At 49.0% G+C, this 24,113-nt stretch overlaps 1 protein-coding gene across 1 annotated transcript in view; it reads right to left on the bottom strand.

Annotated features, from left to right (window-relative positions):
• Positions 1-24,113, bottom strand: part of slka (STE20-like kinase a) — a 193,031-nt gene that overhangs the window by 94,440 nt on the left and 74,478 nt on the right. The window contains 5 exon segments of the mRNA XM_072479761.1: positions 5,124-5,205; positions 12,207-12,401; positions 13,883-13,955; positions 14,732-14,881; positions 18,715-18,763. Coding sequence (XP_072335862.1) covers positions 5,124-5,205; positions 12,207-12,401; positions 13,883-13,955; positions 14,732-14,881; positions 18,715-18,763 — 549 coding nt within the window.

The raw sequence follows: 24,113 nt of genomic DNA, 5'->3' as shown, positions 1-24,113 counted from the left end.
CGGTCCGAGCTGAGGACAGGATCGGACTCCGGTCCGAGATGAGGACAGGATCGGACTCCGGTCCGAGCTGAGGACAGGATCGGAGCCCGGTCCGAGCTGAGGACAGGATCGAACTCCGGTCCGGGCTGAGGACAGGATCGGACTCCGGTCCGGGCTGAGGACAGGATCGGACTCCGGTCCGGGCTGAGGACAGGATCGGACTCCGGTCTGAGCTGAGGACAGGATCGGACTCCGGTCCGAGCTGAGGACAGGATCAGACTCCGGTCCGAGCTGAGGACAGGATCGGACTCCGGTCTGAGCTGAGGACAGGATCGGACTCCGGGACGAGGACAGTATCCGACTCTGGTCTGAGCTGAGGACAGGATCGAACTCTGGTCCGAGCTGAGGACAGGATCGGACTCCGGGACGAGGACAGGATCAGACTCCGGTCCGAGCTGAGGACAGGATCGAACTCTGGTATGAGGAGAGGATCAGACTCTTGGGACACCCACAGTGTCGAGAGCGGTACACCCACAGTGTAGAGTGCGGGTACACCCACAGTGTCGAGTGCGGGTACACACACAGTGTCGAGGGCGGGTACACTCACAGTGTCGAGTGCGGGTACACCCACAGTGTCGAGTGTGGGTACACCCACAGTGTCGAGAGTGGGTACACCCACAGTGTTGAGAGTGGGTACACCCACAGTGTCGAGAGCGGGTACACCCACAGTGTTGAGAGTGGGTACACCCACAGTGTTGAGAGTGGGTGCACCCACAATGTCGAGAGCGGGTGCACCCACAGTCTTGAGAGTGGGTACACCCACAGAGTCGAGAGCGGGTGCACCCACAGTCTTGAGAGTGGGTACACCCACAGCATCGCGAGTGGGTACACCCACAGTGACGAGTGCGGGTACACCCACAGTATCGAGAGTGGGTACACCCACAGTGTCGAGTGTGGGTACACCCACAGTATCGAGAGTGGGTACACCCACAGTATCGAGAGTGAGTACACCCACAGCATCGCGAGTGGGTACACCCACAGTGTCGAGTGCGGGTACACCCACAGTGTAGAGTGCGGGTACACCCACAGTATCGAGAGTGGGTACACCCACAGTGTCGAGAGTAGGTACACCCACAGTATCGAGAGTGGGTACACCCACAGTATCGAGTGCGGGTACACCAACAGAGTCGAGTGCGGGTACAGCAACATAGTCGAGTGCGGGTTCACCCACAGTGTCGAGTGCGGGTACACCCACAGAGTCGAGTGCGGGTACACCCACAGTGTCGAGAGTGGGTACACCCACAGTGTCGAGTGCGGGTACACCCACAGAGTCGAGTGCGGGTCCACCCACAGAGTCGAGTGCGGGTACACCAACAGAGTCGAGTGCGGGTACACCCACAGTGTGGGTACACCCACAGTGTCGAGTGCGGGTACACCCACAGTGTCGAGTGTGGGTACACCCACAGTGCCGAGTGTGGGTACACCCACAGTGCAGAGTGTGGGTACACCCACAGTGCAGAGTGTGGGTACACCCACAATGCAGAGTGCGGGTACACCCACAGTGCAGAGTGCGGGTACACCCACAGTGCAGAGTGCGGGTACACCCACAGTATCGAGAGCGGGTACACCCACCGTATCGAGAGCGGGTATACCCACAGTGTCGAGAGTGGGTACACCCACAGTGTCGAGAGTGGGTACACTCAGTGTCGAGTGTGGGTACACCCACAGTGTCGAGTGCGGATACACCCACAGTGTCGAGTGTGGGTACACCCACAGTGTCGAGTGTGGGTACACCCACAGTGCAGAGTGCGGGTACACCCACAGTGCAGAGTGCGGGTACACCCACAGTGTCGAGAGCGGGTACACCCACAGCATCGAGAGTGGGTACACCCACAGTGTCGAGTGCGGGTACACCCACAGTGTCGAATGCGGGTACACCCACAGTGTCTAGTGCGGGTACACTCACAGTGTCGAAAGTGGGTACACCCACAGTGTCGAGTGCGGGTACACCCACAGTGTCGAGAGCGGGTACACCCACAGCATCGAGTGCGGGTACACCCACAGTGTCGAGTGCGGGTACACCCACAGTGTCGAGTGCGGATACACCCACAGTGTCGAGTGCGGATACACCCACAGTGTCGAGTGCGGATACACCCACAGTGTCGAGTGCGGGTACACCCACAGTGTCGAGTGCGGGTACACCCACAGTGTCGAGTGCGGGTACACCCACAGTGTCGAAAGTGGGTACACCCGCAGTGTCGAGTGGGGTACACCCACAATGCAGAGTGCGGGTACACCCACAGTGTCGAGAGTGGGTGCACTCACAGTGTCGAGTGCGGGTACACCCACAGTGTCGAGAGTGGGTACACCCACAGTGTCGAGTGCGGATACACCCACAGTGTCGAGTGCGGATACACCCACATTGCCGAGTGCGGGTACACCCACAGTGTCGAGTGGGGGTACACCCACAGTGTCGAGTGCGGATACACCCACAGTGTCGAGTGCGGATACACCCACAGTGTCGAGTGTGGGTACACCCACAGTGTCGAGTGGGGTACACCCACAGTGCAGAGTGCTGGTACACCCACAGTATCAAGAGCGGGTACACCCACAGCATCGAGTGTGGGTACACCCACAGTGCAGAGTGCTTGTACACCCACAGTGTCGAGTGTGGGTACACCCACAGAGTCGAGAGTGGGTGCACCCACAGTGTCGAGTGCGGATACACCCACAGTGTCGAGTGTGGGTACACCCACAGTGTCGAGAGTGGGTACACCCACAGAGTCGAGTGCGGGTACACCCACAGAGTCGAGTGCGGGTACACCCACAGTGTCGAGAGTGGGTGCACCCACAGTGTCGAGTGCGGGTACACCCACAGTGTCGAGAGTGGGTACACCCACAGAGTCGAGTGCGGGTACACCCACAGTGTCGAGAGTGGGTGCACCCACAGTGTCGAGTGCGGTTACACCCACAGTGTCGAGTGCGGGTACACCCACAGTGTCGAGTGCGGGTACACCCACAGTGTCGAGTGCGGGTACACCCACAGCATCGAGAGTGGGTACACCCACAGTGTCGAGAGCGGGTACACCCACAGTGTCGAGAGCGGGTACACCCACAGTGTCGACAGCGGGTACACCCACAGTGTCGAGTACGGGTACACCCACAGTATCGAGAGCGGGTACACCCACAGTATTGAGAGCGGGTACACCCACAGCATCGAGAGCGGGTACACCCACAGTGCAGAGTGCTGGTACACCACAGTGTCGAGTGCGGGTACACCCACAGTATTGAGAGCGGGTACACCCACAGTATCGAGAGCGGGTACACTCACAGTGTAGAGTGCGGGTACACTCACAGTGTCGAGTGCGGGTACACCCAGTATCGAGAGCGGGTACACCCACAGTATCGAGAGTGGGTACACCCACAGTATCGAGAGCGGGTACACCCACAGTATTGAGAGCGGGTACACCCACAGTATCGAGAGCGGGTACACTCACAGTGTAGAGTGCGGGTACACCCACAGTATCGAGTGTGGGTACACCCACAGTAACGAGAGCGGGAACACCCACAGTGTCGAGTGCGGGTACACCCACAGAGTCGAGTGCGGGTACACCCACAGTATCGAGAGCGGGTACACCCACAGTATCGAGAGTGGGTACACCCACAGTATCGAGAGCGGGTACACCCACAGTATTGAGAGCGGGTACACCCACAGTATCGAGAGCGGGTACACTCACAGTGTAGAGTGCGGGTACACCCACAGTATCGAGTGTGGGTACACCCACAGTAACGAGAGCGGGAACACCCACAGTGTCGAGTGCGGGTACACCCACAGAGTCGAGTGCGGGTACACCCACAGTATCGAGAGCGGGTACACCCACAGAGTCGAGTGCGGGTACACCCACAGTGTCGAGTGCGGATACACCCACAGTGTCGAGTGCGGGTACACCCACAATGTCGAGTGCGGGTACACCCACAGTGTCGAGTGCGGGTACACCCACAGTGTCGAGTGCGGATGCACCCACAGTGTCGAGTGCGGGTACACCCACAGAGTCGAGTGCGGGTACACCCACAGTATCGAGAGCGGGTACACCCAGTATCGAGAGCGGGTACACCCACAGAGTCGAGTGCGGGTACACCCACAGTGTCGAGAGCGGATACACCCACAGTGTCGAGTGCGGGTACACCCACAGTATCGAGAGTGGGTGCACCCACAGTATCGAGAGCGGGTACACCCACCGTATCGAGAGTGGGTGCACCCACAGTATCGAGAGCGGGTACACCCACAGTGTCGAGTGCGGATACACCCACAGTATCGAGAGTGGGTACACCCACAGTATCGAGAGCGGGTACACCCACAGTGTCGAGTGCGGATACACCCACAGTATTGAGAGCGGATACACCCACAGTATCGAGAGTGGGTGCACCCACAGTGTCGAGTGCGGGTACACCCACAGTATTGAGAGCGGATACACCCACAGTATCGAGAGTGGGTGCACCCACAGTATCGAGAGCGGGTACACCCACAGTATTGAGAGCGGATACACCCACAGTATCGAGAGCGGATACACCCACAGTATCGAGAGTGGGTACACCCACAGTGTTGACATTTTGATACAATTGAGTGTCTTGCTCGGCCATTTCAGAAGGTGGTCAAGACTCTATCACATTGCTGTGGGTCTGGAGTCACATGTAGGCCAGGCCAGGTAAGGACGGCAGATTTCCTTCCTGAAGGACATTAGTGAACAAGGTTTTGTGACAATTCAGTAGTTTCATGGTCAGTATTACGGAGACTATTTTTTGTATTCCAGATTTATTAATTAATTGAGTTGAAATTGTCTCAGTTGTCCCTGTGGATTTGAGCTCCAGAGCATTGCTGTGCGCCTCCGGATTACTCGCCAATGTTATCATTATGCTGCCATTTCCTAGCTGAAAAAGTCAGCGATTAAAATTGGATTGCTCCGTGTTCCCATTCCCAAAATTGGACTGCTCTGTGTTCGGTCTTTGGCCTCCGAGCTGCATATTTACCAATCAGGATGGGTCACAATAATATCGCAACAGTGATTCGTTCAGCCCCCCCTCTCCAGCTTCACTGGTGCAAGTCAGAATGTGGAGATGGCTCTATTCTCGGGTTAAATCCTCACCTGTAGCAGCTGCTGGCATGACCACCTGACCTCGACATTCTTCTCCAATGCCTTCCTCAGGAAATCGCTGAATTCAGGAGACCTACGTCGAGAAACAGCAACCACTGAATATTATAAGAGACTTACAGAACACCTGGTCACAGTTCTCAGAAACATGTCAAGTGTTGTTACGTAGGCTGATATAGATGTTAGTGTGCACAATGAGAAGCCATAAATGACGATAAAACAAATGATCCTAAAAAGCAATAATTGCAGAGACTAGGAATGGGAAACAGGCAGTAAATCAGCAACTGGTGTCCAACTCTCACAAAGCGTTACACGTGAAACATCAATTCTGTCTTTTCTCTGCACAGAAGATAACTGACATCATGAGAATTTCCAGCATTTGTTTGACTGATGCTGGCTTAGCGACGAACATTCAGCTGCCCCGCTCTTCCTGCAATAGTGCATGAACTCTACAGCAGCAACCTGAGCAGGTAAAGAGAGTCAGTTTAATCTTTCTCAGTGTACTCCTCTCAGCTGTCATCCTCGATTACACAGTGACGTTCTAGGATAGAGATTAAATCCATGGCCTTCTGATACAGAGGTGACGAATCTCCTAACAGAGCCAATCGAGTGCTAACCTTTGCCAAGCAGCAGGTGGAACTTTGGGTGCATGCTGCTACCAGATATTGGCCACATTACAAGCACCATATTCATTTACTCAATAACCAGAATCCTAATTGTAGTTGTGGTGTGGTAATAAACATCACTGCTACATCACTGCTACATCAGGGAGGGGGAACATTACCTGGACGCTTTGTTTCAGGAAGCAGTCACACCCGGTAGAATAAGTACTGTTAATTCGGTCAGTGGTCAGGGACAAGTGGTGTGACTGCAAGGGAGGCAGGTAGGGGGATCCTGAGTTTAGGAGTTGAGGAGCCTCAGCCCTTGACCTTGTCCAACAGGTATGAGGTACTTGCTCCCTGTGTGGATGAGGAAGAGGGCTGTAGGGAGGATGCGTTGACTGACCACTGCACCGTGGTACAGGAAGCCATTCAAGAGGGGGAGCAAAAAGACAAGTGGTAGTTGTAGGGGATTCTATAATTAGGGGGATTGATGGCATCCTTTGTAAGCCAGATTGAGAGTCCCGCATGGTATGTTGCCTGCCCGGTGCCAGGGTGAGGGACATCTCTGATCGGCTGGAAAGGATTTTGGAGAGGGAGGGGGAGGATCCAGTTGCTGTGGTCCACGTTGGGTCTAACAACATAGGTAAGACTAGGAAAGAGGACCTGTTTGGGGATTATCAAGCACTAGGGACTAAATTAAAGAACAGGTCCTCCAGGGTTATAATCGCTGGATTACTACCCGAGCCACGTGCCAATTGGAATTGAGAAAATTAGGGAAGTTAACACGTGGCTAAAGGAGTGGTGCGGGAAAGAGGGATTCCATTTCATGGGGCATTGGCATCAGTACTGGGGCAGGAGGGACCTGTACCGTTGGGACGGTCTTCACCTGAACCATTCTGGGACCAGTGTTCTAGCGAATAGGATAAATAGGTTGGTCACAGGGACTTTAAACTAGCAAGTTGGGGGGGGAAGGGAAGTGTAAAGCTATGGACAGTATAATGGTTAATGGAGATCAAGGCAGCAGGTTACGTGACAGGTTATTATGTAGAGATATGGGTTCAAAGACAAGGAAAATTAGGAGAAAGGGTAAGAGGAAAAATAATTTGCGAAAAGTTACTGATCAAGGTGTTAGGATTCATAACAAAGACATAAAAAACAGCATAAGTGTACTTTACCTGAATGCTCGTAGTATACGAAATAAGGTAAATGAGTTGATGGCGCAAATCATCGTGAATGACTATGATTTAGTGGCCATTACTGAAACATGGTTAAAGGATGGTCACGACTGGGAGTTAAATATCCAAGGGTATCAGACTATACGAAAGGACAGAATGGACAGTAAGGGGGGTGGTGTAGCTTTGTTGTTTAAGGATGGCATCCGGGCAATAGTAAGGGATGATATTGGTGCTATGGAGGACAAGGTTGAATCAATTTGGGTGGAAATCAGGAATAGTAAGGCGAAAAGGTCACTGATAGGAGTAGTCTATAGGCCACCAAATAGTAACAGGATGGTAGGGCAGGCAATAAGCAAAGAAATAACGGATGCATGTAGAAATGGTACAGCGGTTATCATGGGAGATTTTAATCTGCATATCGATTGGTTTAACCAGGTTGGTAAAGGCAGCCTTGAGGAGGAGTTTATAGAATGTGCCCGGGATAATTTCCTGGAACAGTATGTAATGGAACCTACGAGGGAACAAGCGGTCCTAGATCTGGTCCTGTGTAATGAGGCAGGATTGATTAATGATCTCATAGTTCGGGATCCTCTTGGAAGGAGCGACCACAATTTGGTGGAATTTAAAATACAGTTGGAGGATGACAAGGTAAAATCAAACACTAGTGTTTTGTGCTTAAACAAAGGCGATTACAATGGGATGAGAGAAGAACTCGCTAAGGTAGACTGGGAGCAAAGACTTCATGGTGAAGCAGTTGAGGAGCAGTGGAGAACCTTCCGAGCGATCTTTAACAGTGTTCAGGAAAGGTTCATACCGACAAAAAAGAAAGATGGTAGAAAGGGGAAAAATCGACCGTGGATATCTAAGGAGGTGAGGGAGAGTATCAAATTGAAGGAAAAAACATACAAAGTGGCAAAAATTAGTGGGAGACTAGAGGACTGGGAAGTCTTTAGGGGACAACAGAAAGCTACTAAAAAAGCTATAAAGAAGAGTAAGGTAGACTATGAAAGTAAACTGGCTCAGAACATAAAAGCAGATAGTAAAAGCTTCTACAAATATATAAGACAAAAAAAGAGTGGCTAAGGTAAATATTGGTCCTTTGGAAGATGAGAAGGGAGATTTAATAATAGGAGACGGGGAAATGGCTGAGGAGCTGAACAGGTTTTTTGGGTCAGTCTTCACAGTGGAGGACACAAATAACATGCCAGTGACTGATGGAAATAAAGATATGATAGGTGAGGACCTTGAGATGATTGTAATCACTAAGGAGGCAGTATTGGGCAAGCTAATGGGGCTAAAGGTAGATAAGTCTCCTGGCCCTGATGGGATGCATCCCAGAGTGTTAAAAGAGATGGCTAGGGAAATTGTAAACGCACTAGTGATAATTTATCAAAATTCACTAGACTCTGGGGTGGTCCCAGAGGATTGGAAAGTAGCAAACGTGACACCACTGCTTAAAAAAGGAGGTCGGCAGAAAGCGGGTAATTATAGGCCGGTAAGCTTAACTTCGGTTGTAGGGAAAATGCTGGAATCTATCATTAAGGAGGAAATAGCGGGGCACCTGGAGGGAAATTGTCCCATTGGGCAGACGCAGCATGGGTTCACAAAGGGTAGGTCGTGTCTGACAATTTGGTAGAATTTTTTGAGGCCGTTACCAGTGCAGTAGATAACGGGGAGCCAATGGATGTGGTATATCTGGATTTCCAGAAAGCTTTTGACAAGGTGCCACACAAAAGGTTGCTGCATAAACTAAAGATGCATGGCATTGAGGGTAAAGTGGTAGCATGGGTAGAGGATTGGTTAACTAACAGAAAGCAGAAAGTGGGGATAAATGGGTGTTTCTCTGGTTGGCAACCTGTAACTAGTGGGGTCCCTCAAGGATCAGTGTTGGGCCCGCAGTTGTTCACAATTTACATAGACGATTTGGAGTTGGGGACCAAGTGCAATGTGTCAAAGTTTGCAGACGACACTAAGTGGTACAGGAAAAAATGCAGAGGATACCGGAAGTCTGCAGAAGGATTTGGATAGGTTAGGTGAATGGGCTAGGGTCTGGCAGATGGAATTCAATGTTGCCAAGTGTGAGGCTATCCATTTTGGGAGGAATAACAGCAGAATGGATTATTATTTAAACGGTAAGATGTTAAAACATGCTGCTGTGCAGAGGGACCTGGGTGTGCTGGTGCACGAGTCGCAAAAGGTTGGTGTGCAGGTGCAACAGGTGATTAAGAAGGCTAATCGAGTTTTGTCTTTCATTGCTAGAGGGATGGAGTTGAAGACTAGGGAGGTTATGCTGCAATTGTATAAGGTTTTGGTGAGGCCACATCTGGAGTATTGTGTTCAGTCTTGGTCTCCTTACCTGAGAAAGGATATCTTGGCACTGGAGGGAGTGCAGAGGAGATTCACTAGGTTGATCCCAGAGTTGAGGGGATTAGATTATGATGAGAGGTTGAGTAGACTGGGACTGTACTCATTGGAGTTTAGAAGGATGCGGGGGGATCTAATTGAAACATATAAAATTATGAAGGTAATAGATAGGATAGATGCGGGCAGGTTGTTTCCACTGGCGGGTGAAAGCAGAACTAGGGGGCATAGCCTCAAAATAAGGGGAAGTAGATTTAGGACGGAGTGTACGAGGAACTTAGTCACCCAAAGGGTTGTGAATCTCTGGAATTCCTTGCCCAGTGAAGCAGTGGAGGCTCCTTCTTTAAACGTTTTTAAGAAAAAGATAGATACCTTTCTAAAGAATAAAGGGATTCGGGGATATAGTGTACGGGCCGGAGAGTGGAGCTGAGTCCACAACGATCAGCCATGATCTCATTGAATGGCGGAGCAGGCTCGAGGGGCCAGATGGCCTACTCCTGTTCCTAGTTCTTATGTTCTTATCACTGCTACATCACTGCTATACAGTAAAGTTCTCACTGCACCGTGCCTACAAACATTTCCAGGCAAGGTACAGCACAGAACACCTGACAACACCCTTCGCCACCCCATTTCCTGCATTTCTGTTCTCACCATTTCCCCTCGTCCCAGAACCACAATCGGGTTCCCATCGACCTCACATGTCCACCCCGTCAGCCTTCACAATGAATGATTCATCCTCCAATATCACCGCAATATCACCCCAATATCACCCCAATACCACCCCAATATAACCGCAATATCACCCCAATACCACCCCAATACCACCGCAATACCACCCCAATACCACCGCAATATCACCCCAATACCACCGCAATACCACCCCAATACCACCGCAATATCACCCCAATACCACCGCAATACCACCCCAATATCACCGCAATATCACCCCAATACCACCCCAATACCACCCCAATACCACCGCAATATCACCCCAATACCACCCCAATATCACCCCAATACCACCCCAATATCACCCCAATACCACCCCAATACCACCCCAATACCACCGCAATATCACCCCAATACCACCCCAATACCACCCCAATACCACCGCAATATCACCCCAATACCACCCCAATACCACCCCAATATCACCCCAATATCACCCCAATACCACCCCAATATCACCCCAATACCACCCCAATATCACCTCAATATCACCCCAATACCACCCCAATATCACCCCAATACCACCCCAATACCACCCCAATATCACCCCAATACCACCCCAATACCACCCCAATATCACCCCAATATCACCCCAATACCACCGCAATATCACCTCAATATCACCCCAATACCACCCCAATACCACCCCAATATCACCCCAATACCACCCCAATACCACCGCAATACCACCCCATTATCACCCCAATACCACCCCAATATCACCCCAATATCACCGCAATATCACCCCAATACCACCCCAATATCACCCCAATATCACCCCAATATCACCGCAATATCACCCCAATATCACCCCAATATCACCCCAATATCACCCCAATATCACCCCAATACCACCCCAATATCACCCCAATACCACCCCAATATCACCCCAATACCACCCCAATATCACCCCAATACCACCCCAATATCACCCCAATACAGCCCCAATACCACCCCAATACCACCCCAATACCACCCCAATATAACCGCAATATCACCCCAATACCACCCCAATATCACCCCAATACCACCCCAATATCACCCCAATACCACCCCAATACCACCCCAATATCACCGCAATATCACCCCAATATCACCGCAATACCACCCCAATACCACCGCAATACCACCCCAATACCACCGCAATACCACCCCAATATCACCCCAATATCACCCCAATATCACCGCAATATCACCCCAATACCACCCCAATATCACCCCAATACCACCCCAATACCACCCCAATATCACCCCAATACCACCCCAATACCACCCCAATATCACCGCAATATCACCCCAATATCACCCCAATACCACCCCAATACCACCCCAATACCACCCCAATACCACCGCAATATCACCCCAATATCACCCCAATATCACCCCAATACCACCCCAATACCACCCCAATACCACCCCAATATCACCCCAATATCACCCCAATATCACCCCAATACAGCCCCAATACCACCCCAATACCACCCCAATATCACCCCAATACCACCCCAATATCACCTAGCCCTTTCCCTTCCCACCACCCAGGGGTTCACACACTTGCTTCAGGTGAATTACAGATTTGCATGTACTTTGTTCAATTTTGTTCTCAATGCTCACAATGCAGTCTTCTCTACACTGGGAGACCAAACACAGATTGGTTGTCTGCTTTGCAAAAAAGGTACTTGCGATTGTCATTTTAGTTCTCTGCCAACCTCTCTGTACTCAGCCTCCTTCACTATCACACTGAAGTTCAGCATAAACTTGAGGAACAACACCTCATATTTCAATTAGGCACGTTACAGCTTTTTGGACTCAACACTGAGTTTGCCAATTTCAATTCATCGCCGCTCCCTCTATTTTGTCAGGCACCAACTAGCTAATGGCAATCATTCTGCTAATTCCACTTTACACCCTCTCCAAACATATCGTTCATTCAAAGGTGAAAATGGTGCATAAAGAGGTGATACCAGAGGAGCACAGAGTAAGTGGAATTGAACAGGATTCATTATTCTGATACTGTATACAAGCGCCAGAATCCTTGAGGAATTAGACGGTACAGGTCCCACTTCAGGAACTGTAGAGGTTTAATCCATGCACAGCATTGAACTACCAAATGGTTCTGAATAGAATATTTACAAAGATACTAAACATTTGCATTGGAAAGTGGGTGCTTGCGACTGGCTAGCAAGAGAGTAGCAAGAGAGTATACTTGCCATCGGTAGGGCTGTGCCAGTGTGGGTGGGTCAGCTTTAGCAATTTTCAGCAGCACTCGCATAGGGTTCAGCTCGTGGTGCGGAGGCTCCATCTGAGCCATCTCAATAAGAGTGACGCCCAATGACCAGATGTCGGCCTTGTAATCGTAGGGTCTGTCCTTTGATGTCTCGCACATCACCACTTCAGGAGCCATCCTAGAGAAACACAGGCACAACACATCATTGCATGTCTGAGGCAGGACACTGTGTGTGTGTGTGTATATAATATATATATAGACCCACACAATGGGAAAGATACAGCCCGATACACCGTGGAATGAGCATAGGCTAATACATACCCAGTTTTTACTGCCCTAAATGAATATAGGAAGGAAGAGTAGGCCATTTGGCCCATCGAGTCTGCTGCACCATTCACGGTTGATCATCAACCCTCACTCCACTTTTCCTCACTATCCCCATATCCTTTGATGTCATTAGTATCTAGAAATCTATTGATTTCGGTTGTAAAAGTACTCAACGCATAAGCCTCTATTACAATCCCAGACCAGACCCTAGCAGTGACTGGGACACTGGTCAGAAACCCGAATATTTTAATTCAATTTTGTCAGATTGGGAGGAAAGGATTCCTCGTTCCAGGACCAATTTCCCGAGGAAATAGGGATATGGTTTATTCAAACAAACTTTATTACTAACACAGTATTAAAATATCTTTAACATCACACAAGTAAATAGCTTCATAATTACCCCTTAAACAATGCTAATCAATACAGTGGCACAATAACCCTTAACTGCTATCTTTATTCCCACGCAAACAACAAAAATAACCGTCTCAGCTCTCAATCCACCGTTAAATACCATTAGCACTCAGGAATACCTTCTAACCAGACAATTCTGAACTGCTTGGATAGACTGCTAATCTGTTGACTGACATATCTTCAACTGAAATGCAGCAAGAGTAAAATGCTTGACGTCTTCTCACAGCTTCATCGAGAACTTAACTAACCTGTTTTGTTTCTGCACAATGCCTGATACCATAGCTCCACTCAGTAACTACATCATCTTACCAAGCTGAAATCTAATTAACTCCACAGGGTCCCCCCCCCCCACCCCCACTCCCCCAATCCAAACAAAACTCCATCAGCACAAACTTTTTACGCTGCCTTAATTGCACCCGGTCTCCCAAACTTTCAAACCAGGACTTTTAAAAACGTGGCTGCAGCAGTCTCACACATCCAGTCTTTTAACCCTTATTGCACCAAATACCTATAATACAATATATCTGAAATTCCTACATTTACCACACTTCTACAGTCTTATGGGACAGAAATTCCAGAGATTCACTACTCTCTGAATGAAGAAATTCCTTCTCATTTCCGTCCTAAATGGTCTGCCTCTTATTTTGCGACTGTATCGCCTTGCAGCGCCCCACTAGCCATAACCTACTATCCTGCGAATGACCTGTTTATTCTTACTCTCTGTTTTCTGTCTGTCAACTTATTCTCAATTCCCAGCCTAAACCCATCATACATCACCTCCAATTCCATGTGCTATAATTCTGTTTGCTAGCTTCCTGTGTGGGACCTTACCGAAAGTCTTCTAAAATACACAGTGGAAACTGATAAAATACCACAGCGTCTTCACAATGCACAAGCGCAGTGGTAAAGGCCGCATCTTACCAGTAAGGTGTCCCGATAAAGGAGTCTCTCCGTTGTAATGTCCTGCTATTCTTTGCTGAGACTCCGAAATCAGCTGCAATAGACAAAGAAAGGCACGTAACTCACTCTCATCACCCACTGATTCTGGACCTTTACAGGATTAACACCCCCGACAATGAACTTATTAAATCGATTACAGGCACTGGATAGCGTTCCCAGACCCCAGCTCCCATCTGTGTAATAACAGAAATATCTACCTGTTAGTGAAATTTATGGCAACCATTATTGGGTAGAAAGCCACTTTGTCTTGATTGTTTACAGGCAAGATTAAAAAGATCAGAATGTCCTAAACTTGGCACAATTCTACCAACATTTATAAAGGACAGAGACAGAAAATGAATGTTGCACAACTGGCCAATGCTGTCGCACGCTGCGCCTTGGGCATCCCTGTCATTTTAAAATACAACTATGTTCCACATATAACAGGCAACCTCAGTGATCCGAGGTGTATAGGAACATTGCCCCATGAGGAGCATTGGTGCAGTCACGATCTCCCTTTCCAAGGGAAACACAATGTAAACGGCTGCTTCTGGTCAAGACCACCACCCAGAACATTGAACTGTCTTTTCCCTCTCGGATGATGACTGGCTACCTCATTCAGCTCAGGATGGGTTTGCTGCATTTTAACATATTAACAAATAGTTTGATTTGGCCAGTTTTATATCTCACTGTGACTGACGGACTTTTCTCCACAGATGCTTCCTGGCCTGCTGAGTATTTATTTTTATTTTTTATTACAAGCTCCGTTTTCAGACACCATCACACAAAGAAAACAGTCAGATTAGTGCTCAGGAAAAGCAGAGGTTTTACCCAGTTTGACATCTCCTTCCATGGTGAGCAGGATATTCCCAGCCTTCAAGTCCCGGTGGATCACCTTGATGTCGTGGAGATAGCTCAGAGCTTCCAGCGTGTGCTTGCAAATTACTTGGATTTGAGGCTCGGTCAGAGCCCTTTCCAACTCTACAACAGATGAAGACATGAAGCAATAAGCTGGCAAAGATTATAATGAACACTATGCTATGGGTTGGAGTGAGTTTGATGTGATGTTAGAAGTATCATGCTCCCAAAGCTCTGACAGTATCCCAGCGTCCTACTGAACACTGCTCAGCGCAGAGGCTCCAGCCATTTCTATGCCTGAGTGAAAGGTGATGATACTATGAGCTGCAGTACCTGTTTCTGCCACAGGAGACCGCCAATGAACCAAATATAGGCAGCAGTCAGCAGACCGAGAGCAGCTCACTTTGATTCTGGGCAGAGTTCATTTTCTGCAGCCCAGGGTCTTCCAAAGTGTGAGTCTGAGTATGAGGGAGCGTGTGTATGTTTGTGTCTGTCTTTATGTGAGTGCGTGAGTGTGTGTGTGTCAGTTTGTGTCAGTGTGAATGTGCGAGTGTGTGAGTGAGTGTGTGAGAGTGAGTGTTAGTGTGTGTGTAAGAGTGAGTGAGTGAGAGTGTGTGTGTGTGTGAGTATGTGAGTGAGTGTGAGTGAGTGTGAGAGTGAATGGGAGTGTGTGAGAGTGAGTGATGGTGTGAGTGAGTGAGTGAGCGAGTGAATGAGTGGGTGTGTATGAGAGTGAGTGTGAGCGAGTAAGTGAGTGAGTGAGTGAATGAGCGAGTGGGTGTGTGTGAGAGTGAGTGTAAGAGTGAATGAGTGAGTGAGTAAATTGGATCCCAGGATCAAAGAGCAGCAGTGATGTTTAAAGTGATGAGGTGGAATTGGGGAGGCTCAGGACCTTAGATAATTGAAAGAAGATTGTAAAAACAAAATACCACTGTCGTTCACAGTGCCAGGGTCACAGGTTCAATTCCCCCCTCGGGTGGCTGTCTGTGTGGAGTTTGCACGTTCTCCCCGTGTCTGCGTGGGTTTCCTATGGACGGTTTCCTTGCACAATCCAAAGAGGTGCAGGTTAGGTGGATTGGCCACGCTAAATTGCCCTTAGTGTCCAAAGGTTAGGTGGGGCTACTGGGATGTGGAGGGTGAATGGACCTAGGTAGGATGCTCCTTCAGAGGGTCAGAGTACACCTGATGGGCCAAATGGCCTGCTTCTGCGCTGCATGGATTGTGTGATTTATGACAAGAAAAAGGTTAAGAGCGGATAGGAAAACTAAGACAGAATGTGAAGAAAAATATCCAAGAATTTGGAAGGGAAAAATAAAATATTTAATTGTCTACCCCAGAGGGTTGTGGGGGTTCATCACTGAACAGACTGAAGTCTGGGAGAGACACGGTGTGACCAAACAGCGCGGCGTGGCGTTGCTGACCGAAGCTGGGAGACTCCACTCCCAGGAACATCCCGGTTCACGCCTCGTGAGATTTAATACAATCTTGCAAGACGTTGCGAGGCCTGGATAGAGTGGACGTGGAGAGGATGTTTCCACTTGTAGGAGAAACTAGTAGCAGAGGACACAATCTCAGACTAAAGGGACGATCCTTTAAAACAGAGATGAGGAGGAATTTCTTCAGCCAGAGGGTGGTGAATCTGTGGAACTCTTTGCCGCAGAAGTCTGTGGAGGACAAATCACTGAGTGTCTTTAAGACAGAGATAGATAGGTTCTTGATTAATAAGGGGATCAGGGTTATGGGGAGAAGGCAGGAGAATGGGGATGAGAAAATATCAGCCATGATTGAATGGCGGAGCAGACTCGATGGGCCGAGTGGCCTAATTCTGCCCCTATGTCTTATGTTCTAAAATCCCGCCCATTGTGGGCGAAATCACTTTTTCGCAATCCTGCATATTAGAGCGAGACTGCTAGTCTCACTTTAATATGCAGATTCCTGAGGTACCTGAGGCGTTGGGATCTATCTCATTCGCCTCGGAGACCTCAGGTGAGCACCGTTCAGTACTGGTCTCCACAAATGGGGACCAGGCGGAACGGCACTCTGAAGGGTCTCCAAGGGGATCGCAGACGCCCAGCTGCAAGCCCTTTGGCACTGGTGCCATCTAGGTACCCTGGCAATGCCACTGGGGTGCCAGCCAAGATGCCAAGCTGGAATTTGTGTGTGCTATAATTGGGTCCAGGTGCCCTTGTGGGAGTTGGAGGGTGGGGATCCTCCCATAGTGCATTGGGGCTGGAGGAGGGGCACGTTAGGGACCTCGGAGATCCCTCGCTATACTGAGGAGTTCCAGAGAGCAGAGCTCCTCAGTGCACAACATGGTGCTACGCGCAACAACATGAGTGCCGTTGTATAGCCATGTGTTTCTCGGAGCTGCAGCGATTAAACACGTGATAAAACACGCTGGTTATGGGAGTTTGTTCCCTTTTAGTTGAATCGCGCCCACACACTCAGCCTTTCAGTCAGTTAAGGGATATGAAGAGCAGGCAGGAAATTGGAGTTCAGGTGCAAGATCAGTTATGATCATATTGAAGCAACTCCCATCAGACACATGGTCTCATTTTTTAAGGTTCTTGTAAAGTCTGTCAGTAAATTGTTCAAAACAAGGTGAACTTTGAGAAGAGAAGATTGTTGATCTGTAAACGCTGATCTAACAATAGGTGGGAGTGTTTAATAAATGCATTGCTTCAGATCTTTATTGGAGAAGGATATCGGGGAGGAGAGGATTTCTGATTTGGTAGGAGTGATAAGAGTGAGTCAGAGTTAGTGATGAATAATGGGTCAGTCAGGAACATCGCAGCAGGATTAGGCCCATTCAGCCCCTTGAGCCTGCACCGCCATTTAATGCAATATGATGATGAATCGTGGGCTAGTGAAGCTATAGGAAGATCAAGCACCAGGGTTTCCCTGGCTACATCGCTGGATGAAGGAGATAAGGGAGGAAATTGCAAAGGCCAAAAAATGGTCTTCCAGACATTACTGGTTTTATTTCAGATTTGCAGCATCCTCAGTATTTTGCGTGGATATTATTGGATGTTGTTGTGATCTGGGGAACTGGAGAACAGCCAATGTTGTAACCACTTGGAAACATGAGGCCAGCTCCTCTGGATAAGTACAGGGCGGTAGAGAAAATTTAGTCTTTAATTATGGATAAAATTACTATGGATATAAAGAAGAAATAAAAGTAGCCAGCATGAATTTCAAAAGGGATTACTGTATTTGACAAACTTCAAGACACATTAAATGATAAAACAGATTTCCGGGAAGCCTTTGACAAGATTCCGTGAGGAGATTAAGGGTTTGGAACTAGAATGGAGGTAATAAACTGGACTAAAAAATAGTTAGAAGGGAGAAAACAGAGAGTGGGAGTTAACGATAGTTTTCCAGAGTGGTTATATGTGAAGAGTGGTTTCTATAGAAGATCAAAGGCAGTTACAAAGTAATACTGGTAAAATGGTGGAATTGACTAAAAGGTGGCAGATAGTCGTCAACGGAGGAGGAACATTTGGTTCAATAACAGCAGGAATTTCAGTGAAAGTGATTCCAATGATATTGTCCTTGGTGTTGAGGGATTTGGGAGAACATGTTCACAGGACGTTAGAGGCAGCACCTCAGGGTGATAAAAGGCCATGAAACAAGCTATAATAATTCTAGTTTTATAACAGAGATAAAGAATATAAAACCCAACAGGTTAAGATGAACCGATGTAAAACCTCAGTCAACCGTATTGGTCCACATTGTAGATAATGTAAAGGAAAATGAGTACGGGAACAGGGAAATGGGAACAGAACTCCTTACTCACATGGAGGGTAAAGGACAACATGGACTGGTTGGGCCGAATGGCCTGTTTGGATGTTGTAATATCAAAGCACCTCTTGCCACTTGCAGCACACAGAAATGTAATGCCAGGCACTGTACAATCAATGGTGGAATCATGCACGGCACAATTCGACAGAACTCACCCAGCATGACTGCATCCACTGCTCCTCCAGCACAGAACTCAATCAGGATCTGTGAGGACAGAAGGTTACTGGTTAGAGACAGGGCAGCAGAGGCCTATAAACAATGGTTCACCCAACAGCCAGTCACCTTTCAGAGCGGTGGGTCTGTGCAATTCATTGCCACAGAGGGCGGTGGAGGCCGGGACGTTGAGTGTCTTTAAGACAGAAGTTGATAAATTCTTGATTTCTCGAGGAATTAAGGGCTATGGAGAGAGAGCGGGGAAATGGAGTTGAAATTAGCCATGATTGAATGGTGGAGTGGACTCGATGGGCCGAATGGCCTTACTTCCGCTCCTATGTCTTATGGACATTGGAATAAGTAATTTAGTCCCTCTGGCCTGCTCCACCATTCACAAAGAGCAGGTTTATCTGCTTCAACTCGGTTTACCCACCTTCAATCTGCATCCTGAGACCCTTCTCTGATAAAAAACTAACAACAATAACAGCAATGCAGGGAAACATTTCTGAAACGGAAACCAAGTTGAGGGAACAATTCCTCTGCCGATCATATGGAATGAGACACCGAGTCCCTCTGCCGAATATGGCTGGTGAAAGTACAATGCATTGACAAGAACTAGGGTGTCAACTAGAGATCTCAGTGAACACATTGGCAAAGCGATTATACACAATGGCCAGAGAATTCTTCCCACTACTCTCAGTCTCACTTCCCACCCCATTGTCTTTTCAGTATTCTCTGCCATTGTTTGAAATGGGGAGTTTAACCCTTTGATTGAAAGGGGGCAGGATTGTGGACTGATTGAGGAAAGGCAATGAGCTGGGGAGGAGAGCTGTTGGTGGAGTAAGCTGCCTTGGGAGGTAATCAGCTGCTATCGATACAACTGAAGACCGACTGGTGGACAGAAGGTGATGTGATGAAATCTACATCCGAGATACACCTCAAGTCAATCACAAAAGCTCCGTATCAGGAAGGAGAAAGTCATTAATTTAGGGGAAATTCATAAATTATACTTTGACACTCCATAAATTATATTAATCTTGATTAATAAGGGGATCAGGGGTTATGGGGAAAAGGCAGGAGAATGGGGATGAGAAAAATATCAGCCATGATTGAATGATGGAGCAGACTCGATGGGCTGAGTGGCCTAATTCTGCTCTTACGTCTTATGGTCTAAAGAGTAACATGGAACAATGGAATCTTTATAGGCAGATCTTCTCTAAGTCTGGTCCAAACCCCAAGAAATACAAGGACAAAGCATGGCACGGTGGCACAGTGTTCAGTACTGCTGCCTCACAGTGCCAGGGACCCGGGTTAACACTGCTGCCTCACAGTGCCAGGGACCTGGGTTAACACTGCTGCCTCACAGTGCCAGGGACCCGGGTTAACCCTGCTGCCTCACAGTGCCAGGGACCCGGGTTAACACTGCTACCTCACAGTGCCAGGGACCCGGGTTAACCCTGCTGCCTCACAGCACCAGGGACCCGGCTGAACACTGCTGTCTCACAGTCCCAGGGACCCGGGTTAACCCTGCTGCCTCACAGCACCAGGGACCCGGGTTAACACTGCTGTCTCACAGTGCCAGGGACCCCGGTTAACACTGCTGCCTCACAGCACCAGGGACCCGGGTTAACACTGCTGTCTCACAGAGCCAGGGACCCGGGTTAACACTGCTGTCTCACAGCGCCAGGGACCCGGGTTAACACTGCTGTCTCACAGTGCCAGGGACCCAGGTTAACACTGCTGTCTCACAGTGCCAGGGACCCCGGTTAACACTGCTGTCTCACAGCGCCAGGGACCCGGGTTAACACTGCTGTCTCACAGTGCCAGGGACCCAGGTTAACACTGCAGTCTCACAGAGCCAGGGACCCGGGTTAACACTGCTGTCTCACAGTGCCAGGGACTCGGGTTAACACTGCTGTCTCACAGTGCCAGGGACCCGGGTTAACACTGCTGTCTCACAGTGCCAGGGACCCGGGTTAACACTGCTGTCTCACAGTGCCAGGGACCCGGGTTAACACTGCTGTCTCACAGTGCCAGGGACCCGGGTTAACACTGCTGCCTCACAGCACCAGGGACCCGGGTTAACACTGCTGTCTCACAGTGCCAGGGACTCGGGTTAACACTGCTGTCTCACAGTGCCAGGGACCCGGGATAACACTGCTGTCTCACAGTGCCAGGGACCCGGGTTAACACTGCTGTCTCACAGTGCCAGGGACCCGGGTTAACACTGCTGTCTCACAGTGCCAGGGACCCGGGTTAACACTGCTGCCTCACAGTGCCAGGGACTCGGGTTAACACTGCTGTCTCACAGTGCCAGGGACCCGGGATAACACTGCTGTCTCACAGTGCCAGGGACCCGGGTTAACACTGCTGTCTCACAGTGCCAGGGACCCGGGTTAACACTGCTGTCTCACAGTGCCAGGGACCCGGGTTAACACTGCTGTCTCACAGTGCCAGGGACTCGGGTTAACACTGCTGTCTCACAGTGCCAGGGACCCGGGATAACACTGCTGTCTCACAGTGCCAGGGACCCGGGTTAACACTGCTGTCTCACAGTGCCAGGGACCCGGGTTAACACTGCTGTCTCACAGTGCTAGGGACCTGGGTTAACACTGCTGTCTCACAGTGCTAGGGACCTGGGTTAACACTGCTGTCTCACAGTGCCAGGGACCCGGGTTAACACTGCTGTCTCACAGTGCTAGGGACCTGGGTTAACACTGCTGTCTCACAGTGCTAGGGACCTGGGTTAACACTGCTGTCTCACAGCACCAGGGACCCGGGTTAACACTGCTGCCTCACAGTGCCAGGGACCTGGGTTAACACTGCTGTCTCACAGTGCCAGGGACCCGGGTTAACACTGCTGTCTCACAGCGCCAGGGACCTGGGTTAACACTGCTGTCTCACAGCACCAGGGACCCGGGTTAACCCTGCTGTCTCACAGTGCCAGGGACCTGGGTTAACACTGCTGTCTCACAGTGCCAGGGACCCGGGTTAACACTGCTGTCTCACAGCACCAGGGACCCGGGTTAACCCTGCTGTCTCACAGTGCCAGGGACCCGGGTTAACACTGCTACCTCACAGTGCCAGGGACCCGGGTTAACACTGCTACCTCACAGTGCCAGGGACCCGGGTTAACACTGCTGTCTCACAGCGCCAGGGACCCGGGTTAACACTGCTACCTCACAGTGCCAGGGACCCGGGTTAACACTGCCACCTCACAGTGCCAGGGACCCGGGATAACACTGCTGTCTCACAGCGCCAGGGACCCGGGTTAACACTGCTGTCTCACAGCGCCAGGGACCTGGGTTCAATTGCAGGCCTGGGTGACTCTGTGTGGAGTTTGCATGTTCTCCCTGTGGGTTTCCTCCGGATGCTCCGGTTTCCCCCCGCAATACAAAGATGTGCAGGTTAGGTGGATTGGCTGTGCTAAATTGCCCCTTAGTGTCCAGTGATGTATTGGTTAGGTTAAGATAGGGCAGGGGAATGGGTCTAGATAGGTGCTTTGTCAGAGGGTCGATGCCACCTCGATGGCCTCCTTCTGCACTGTAGGAATTCTATGGTTCCAAAGCCAAAATGTACAGTCAGAAGTTGTCACAATTCCTTCAGTGTCGTATTCTGAGACAAGTACATGCTCAAGACCTTCGCAGTCGTGCATCACTTCATCAGCATCGCCTGAAAGAAGTTCTCAGTGCCGTGACTGTCTGACAGCTGTGGGTGAGTTATCAATGGGGCCTCACAGTTCCATATATAGTCAATGACATCATACATTTTCAAGGAATTAACACCCAGCGAGACAGTTTGCTTCCCATGGGATCACTGCGAGAGAGAGAGACACAGAAACTCTCAGTTTCTTCTCTCAGCGTCCAGGACCAGGTCTCTGGGATCTCTGAAAACACCCCACCTGGCTGAACCCAATCACTGTCTGTTGCCGGGCAGGATACGGTCCTTAGCCAATCCATTGGTTACCTGCCAACCAAACTGAATCTCTCTGACTGCCTGAGTGCCAGAAAGTCTGAATTCTTCTGTTCAAAATCTAAATCTCCTGAGCACAGAGTACTATTTTTGAACCTTCTGAGTTCCTAATTTCCTCTGTTCGACTTAAAGGTATATGTCCATTAAAGAACCACAGATCAAAAATAAAAACGACTAAGCAAAATAAATTTGAAATAAGGTAATCAACAGGAAGGGCCCATAGAACATCCGGATCTAAAACCCAAACTGCCTGCTTTTCTGCAAAATGCCTGGTTCTCTTACTAACTGCACACACTGTATCTAATTAACTACTCCACAGGAAACCCTCTTAATATAAACAAAAATCCATTGACCCAAGCTTTTATGATGCTTTAATTGCACCCCTTGCTCTCAAAAAGCCTGGCTGTCTTACAAACCAGGATTTTTAAACATACCACTACAGCAGTCATTCACATACTAATCTAGGCTTTTAACACTTGCTGCACCAAATACATGTAATAGAATATATCTTAAATTCCGACATTCATCACATTTTTAGTCAATGGTGCTTTACGTTTGTGTGTTACAGTAAAGGTCTTGAAACTTGTCATGCACCTTTAAGTTAGTCATTGGGAATTCAAGTATCTTTCTAAAATGTTGGGGCTCCATAAGGAATTAAATGCAGTTCCTCCCCCTCATATTCCATTTCTTAATCTTTTAATTTATTTTTACACCTGACCACTACACCTGTTTCACTGCATATTGCTGATCCCCAATTAACCTCGAGTGGCCTGCTAGGTCATTTCAGAGTTAAGTGAGAGTCAGGAATCACAAGTAAGTCAGACTAGGCAAAGGCAGATATCCTTGCTGAAAGCACCTCTGATATTAGGTTTTTTCGATTTACTTTTGTTTTACTGAATTTTGATTCCCCCCAGCCGCCATGGTGAGATTTGAACTAATTTCTTTGGATCATTATCCAGGCTTTACAGAATTTACAGAATTTCTGTAAAGCCTGGATCTTTGGATCATTATTCAGGCTTCTGGATTACTAGTCCAGTAATAACACCATGCCATCAAACCTTCCGTTTTACTCAACTGCACACGTGGACCGTTACCTCCTTGGACCAGCACTGCTCCGAGTTTCTCACCATGGACTTCAAACTAACTTTAGTTTCGCTCAAAATAGATGATCTCACCTTTGCCTGTCTTGAAATCACACAGTCACAGTTTTGTCCACTCGATCAACATCTCTTGTAGTTTTATGCTCCCATCAAAATGTCTCACTATACCACCAATCTTTGTGTCATCTTGGACAATGCACCTCAATGATATCATACAATTAATTAATAAATATAAATAAGTATTAATAGGTCCCAGCTATGGAACACCGCTACTCAATTCATTCCAACTCGAGCACATATATGTTCTTGTGCATATACTCTGGAAGGTC

Source organism: Scyliorhinus torazame, chromosome 16, assembly GCF_047496885.1.
Source record: "Scyliorhinus torazame isolate Kashiwa2021f chromosome 16, sScyTor2.1, whole genome shotgun sequence".
NCBI classification, from domain to species: domain Eukaryota; kingdom Metazoa; phylum Chordata; class Chondrichthyes; order Carcharhiniformes; family Scyliorhinidae; genus Scyliorhinus; species Scyliorhinus torazame.
The sequence above is the reverse complement of the archived record's forward strand: the minus strand, read 5'-3'. Positions and strand labels throughout refer to the sequence as shown.